Source organism: Anneissia japonica, unplaced genomic scaffold (genome assembly GCF_011630105.1).
Source record: "Anneissia japonica isolate Jap-2015-1 unplaced genomic scaffold, ASM1163010v1 scaffold1258_len173354_cov150, whole genome shotgun sequence".
NCBI classification, from domain to species: domain Eukaryota; kingdom Metazoa; phylum Echinodermata; class Crinoidea; order Comatulida; family Comatulidae; genus Anneissia; species Anneissia japonica.
This window is the reverse complement of record NW_022754736.1, coordinates 26337-31710: the sequence shown is the minus strand read 5'-3', so window position 1 is coordinate 31710 and position 5374 is coordinate 26337. Positions and strand designations below refer to the sequence as shown.

General features: G+C 32.7%; 1 protein-coding gene across 1 annotated transcript in view; it reads left to right on the top strand.

Moving 5' to 3' along the window:
• LOC117123219 (neurogenic locus notch homolog protein 2-like) overlaps positions 1-2730 on the top strand; it is a 28095-nt gene extending 25365 nt beyond the window's left edge. Inside the window, exons 29-31 of the mRNA XM_033269068.1 lie at positions 2293-2397; positions 2550-2672; positions 2720-2730. Coding sequence (XP_033124959.1) covers positions 2293-2397; positions 2550-2672; positions 2720-2730 — 239 coding nt within the window. The remainder of the gene's footprint in view (positions 1-2292; positions 2398-2549; positions 2673-2719) is intronic.
• Positions 2731-5374: the final 2644 nt, after the last annotated feature.

Sequence of the window (5374 nt, the reverse complement as noted above, 5' to 3'; positions counted from 1 at the left end):
GTGTATAAGAGACAGATATATATAGGTTAGGTCTCCATTTAAGGGATGCTTAGTGTTAATAGATTGAAGATTATTTGCTTCTTTGAAAAAATTGTCTCAAATTAACAAGGTCTTGGAATTAGAAGAGTCTCGAATTGGAGGGTGCATTGTGTTTAGCATAAAAAATACCAAAATGTATTCAAATGCCAGTGAGCAACCAAATCGGAAAAAGTTGTTTTAACGTAGCTTAAGGTGTTATCTGTATCTAAGTATATTCACTTAAGTTAAGCACATTACCTGTTTGACACTGAGTTCCCATCCATCCTGGTAGACAGGTGCACTGGTACAAGTTCAGTAAGTTAACGCATGCAGCGCCATTTTGGCATGAATAAAAAAAACATTCATTAATTTCTGCAAAAATAAAAACATAAAATGTTTACCTTTACACAATCTTTCAAAACCTTGAAATGTGCCAAATCTAAAGGTTCTAAAAGTAAAACATTATTAGCCTCATCACCATGATGGTGGAAATGAGATGAGTGTGGACTTTTAAGGCAGCAACAATTTCTCATTGGCAGCTATGGACTTTAAAGGGCTGTCAAGATATAGAAGGGCAAGACATGTTGCAAGGACAGAGCAGAGTAGATGAATGTACCTTCTGGAAAAGAAATTATGTGACAGGCCGAAAGAAAATGGCACAAGAAAAAGGTTCAGAACACAAATTCATTAAAAATTCATTAAAATCAGAAAAATTTATACACAGAAATTTCAGTTATTTGTGATTGATTATAATTTGTTTAAACAAGAGGCTAACAAGTTGACTCACCTATTTCACAGGCTGGACCAGTCCACCCAGGTGCACACTGACACTGGTATGAGTTGATGAGGTTGAGACAAGTGGCACCATTCAAACAAGGTGTGCTTCAACATTCATTAACATCTAAAAAACAAATCAAAAACATAATCATTATCGCAAGTCAAAAAGGGTGTTTTTTTATCTTTTTTAATATAAACATCTGGAATATGTCAATGTCATATCACACCCATACATGGGCAATCCATAGAATTTTGTGGCTTTATAATCTTGACTGTGTAGACAAAATTATATATCATACCTATATATATGCATGATGATGTCATATCAAACACTTTATTTGGGAATGATGATGTCATACCAAGCCCATATTAGGTAGTTAAATATAAGAATACTGTAAGAAAAATCTATATAAATTACATCAGCATTAACTGAACACCTTACAACTTGTAAAAATACATTTAATCACTGTCTGTGTAGAACATTCAATGGATGGATGGATCTATTCGGTGTAAGCACCAAGGATAATCCACAAAAGTCTGAAGAAGACTTATTTCCAGTGGGGTCCTTCTGGTGGTGATTGGGCAGTACACCAGGAAACAATCCCTATACTTTTCCTAAAAGTGTACTGCATTCTTGCACATGGGCCATAATTTCCTAAACTTTTCATCTGAAAGACAATGCTCTACCATAACATTCATTTTTGCCCTCCGACTGAAATACTGTACAAGGAAATGATTGACACTCATCAACATCTATAAAGAAAAATATTATTAATAAAATTAAATCCTTTATGTCTCTTTATTTAATAATTTATGCATTAAACATTAAAAAAATACAAATAAGATTAAATGCAGAATAAACAATTAATAACTGGAAAAAACCTCCTCAACTAGACATCCAGTATTTCTGATTCTAATCTTCCAGGCTAAAAAAGTGATGTAAACTAAATGGAAAAACTATCCCCACTAGATAGCATTCCCAGTATTTCGTAAAGGTTTAGAGCTAGAAATAGAAATGCTGTATGATGTTAAATAAAAACTATCCCTGACGAACACCATCCTTATATTACTATTAATTCCGGGTTGCTGGAAAACAACATATATACAGTACAGTATATTGCCATAAGATTTTGGGGTTTCTTTGAACCAGAACAACGTTTGGTAATAACTATTACTTGCCTTCGCAAAATGACCCAAAGTATCCAGCAGGGCAAATGCATTGGAATGATGATTGCAGTGCGTTTGTGCTGCTGGATTTTCAAGGTTTCCATGGTGTTTAGCAGCTTTTCTTCTAATTAGAATAATATTTTAAAAACATTTATTAATTTGGGATCATAGAAAAGTGGTGTTATATTGGAGGTGGTCTTTATATTGGAGTTGTCCTTTAATTAAAGGGAGACATGTGCTAACTTAGAAATCACACCACACTGGAAATTTAAGGAGCAGGTGGACACTGTGTGGTCATTGAGGTCATCACAAAAATATGTAATTTTTCAGAAATTAATGAGTGTTCAAGTTTCCCTTGTCAAAATGGCAGAGAATGCAGCAACCAGGTGAACCGGTATCAATGTACCTGCCCTCAGGGCTACTCTGGTTTATATAGTATAGAAAAATTTATCAACATATGTTTTCATTGTGTGAAATAAGATAAACTAGAAACTTGAACAATGACATGGCAGTGATGATAATGATTATGATACGATAATAATAAAATGTTAAAAGATGACAAAAATTGTTGTTAATATTTTATGTAGAAGTGGATGCATGTGTGAGCAACCCGTGTATCAATGGCGGCACTTGTCAAGATCAAGGATCTCAAAGTTACATCTGTGACTGCACCGCCCTCTGGCAGGGAACCAATTGTGAAACACTAACAGGTAATCACAATATCAGAATTGTATATATTTCTATTATACATTTGTAGCAAGCACATAGTAGGGGAGATTTCCTGCTGATAAATACACGGTACTGGATAAAGGCAACTTGATTTCTTGCTTCGAACAAGGCATCCATTCAAAGAAAATATAGAATACTAAGATAAGCCTATCTGAGAGTGACTCTAGGGTGGTCAAGACCGGGACATTATCTCCGACTTTAAAATAAAGATTGAATTATGCTAATTATACAACAAGTATACAGAGACTAGCCCATAACATAAGCAATTATATTTAAAAACGTAAGTAAACGTTATTATTCAAATTTTTTTGGATCATTAAAAAGAAATCTTAACAAATATTTTTATTTGTACTTTACTATAAACATATATATTAATGTAAAACATCATGGAGCATAGATACCTAAAATAATAAGCAAATATAATAAATTATCTTAGTATACAGTAAACATATTAAGCAAACTCTAGCAAATTTTTTTTTCTTTATGTGTACATGTATTATTTTCAGATCGTTCCAGTTTCACATATGGAATCTTCTTCCTTGGTATATTTGTTGGAATTTTTGTATTATTTGCTGGATTAATTGGCTACATGAAGATTAAACAGGTTTGTCATATGCAGTAATATATATAAAAATAATAGTAATGATATAAATAATAATAATATTATATAATACTAATATCATTATTATATTTGTATTTGTAACATAAAATTTGATAATGTGGACTGAGATTTAAATAAAAACCACCATTATTGATATTCCTGTGTCGAAGTCTGCACTACTAAATTTTAAAATGTGTTTTCAGAAAACAATTGTAGACAAGAAAAGTAAGGACAGAAGAAAAGATGTGAGTTTTCTTTTATTATAATTACATTAATTATATAGAGAACTGATTTAAACAGATGACTAAACCATTACATTAGACCATTTCTACTTAACACAATTATAGGCCTACAAAATCTGGAAAACTGATCTTTGATTTTACCAAATTTCAGACTTCACAAGTTCTATGGAACATCCGTAGTTCCTACGTAAGGAAATAGACCAAAATACTATGGAAATTTATCATTAGATCTAGACCATTAAATATGTCTACACATCGAATAACGTCCAAGCATATGACTTTTCCATCAGAACCTTTGGTTAAATTGTCCCCCGACAACTCAGGCTTGTCAGATTAATGATAAATTATTGTGAAAATCAAGAAAAAAATGACCTATAAATTTTCGTCTTTGTTGTATTTTTTGGGTTTGTTTCTACAGCTTATGAAACTGTACCTGAAATTTAAGCAAGCCATATTTTGCACTCAAGACAAGTTATTAGGTGGTAGGAAAATTGTGTATTTACTACGGATACTTGGACATGAATAGTGTAATGCATTTACTAGTCTGAAATTCGGTACTAACGTCTTGAAAGTTTAAACACATTGCCTGTAATACCAGTTTATGAAAACATTTTCACAATGGACTTCTCACTTCCCAAGCATCGCATCTAATCTATTCATGGAGAAAGGCATTATATTACGGCAATATCCCCAAATGAAAGGGTGCATGATGACATCTTTGCCGCAATATTGCCAACACCGCCTGAAGTCTCACAACACGTCAGCGTAAACATACATTTATACATTTAAAAACATTTCTCCCTTTTTTGATCCTTCGAGTCATATCTGACAAGGGTGCTCAATCCTCCTGCCACCCGATGTCGCTAAGCTGTTGTGCTACATTCTTCTTGGCACTCCCCTTCTCCCTCTCAACATTTTCTTTCATAATTACAATCTTGTTTTTGATTTTGTACATGAAGAAGTCAATAAATGTTACTTGATATTGAATTCTCTTATTTACTATTACAGTATTTGTAATGATTAATTGAAAACAATAATTTATACATTTGTACTAATAATTTTTTTTCGTATTTTAAAACAGGTTTATATGACATATATGACAGACACTGGCAATAAAAATACAGCATATCAAGATCTCCAACACATTAGGCCTAAGGAAACAGATCCAAATCCAGTATATCATGATATTAGGGAAACAGTTGACGATTACCTTACGGCTATACGTCAAGACACAAATGAAACAGAAACAGGTTACTGTACGTCTATCGTCTAATGTCATGACAGGAAAATAAAAGAAATTATTTTATCTTTATTTAATCTCAATCTTTACACCACATCAGTATAGGATATGTGGCTTTACGCTAAGATGGTTCGATAGCTTTCATCACGATAGGTTTCAGAGAGTCCAATTTAGGGGCTCTTTTTCATCCTGGGTACCTGTCTTGTCTGGAGTCTCCCATGGATCAGTGCTTGGACCAAATTGCCGTGCATGAGGCCTGTAGATTTGTCAGAGGGCATTTTTTTTTTTAAATATTCATAGTGATTTAAATTAATGTATATTTTTATGTATAACAAAATTGTGTGTGTGTATATATATGTATATCCATTCTTGCACCATCTAAACTTCGTACACCCAGCACTCATAACGGTAACACCACATGTAATAAAGCTCGCTGCCAGGTCTGTAGCCATATTAACACAAACAGATCAATAATACTTAAAGCCCCATTCCCGGCAAAATTTCAATTTTTAAGAAAAATCTAATTTTTGTATAATGTTATAAATATTTATAAATATAATACGGAATTGCTAGTTTAACTGAATTTAGACATTCCTAAGA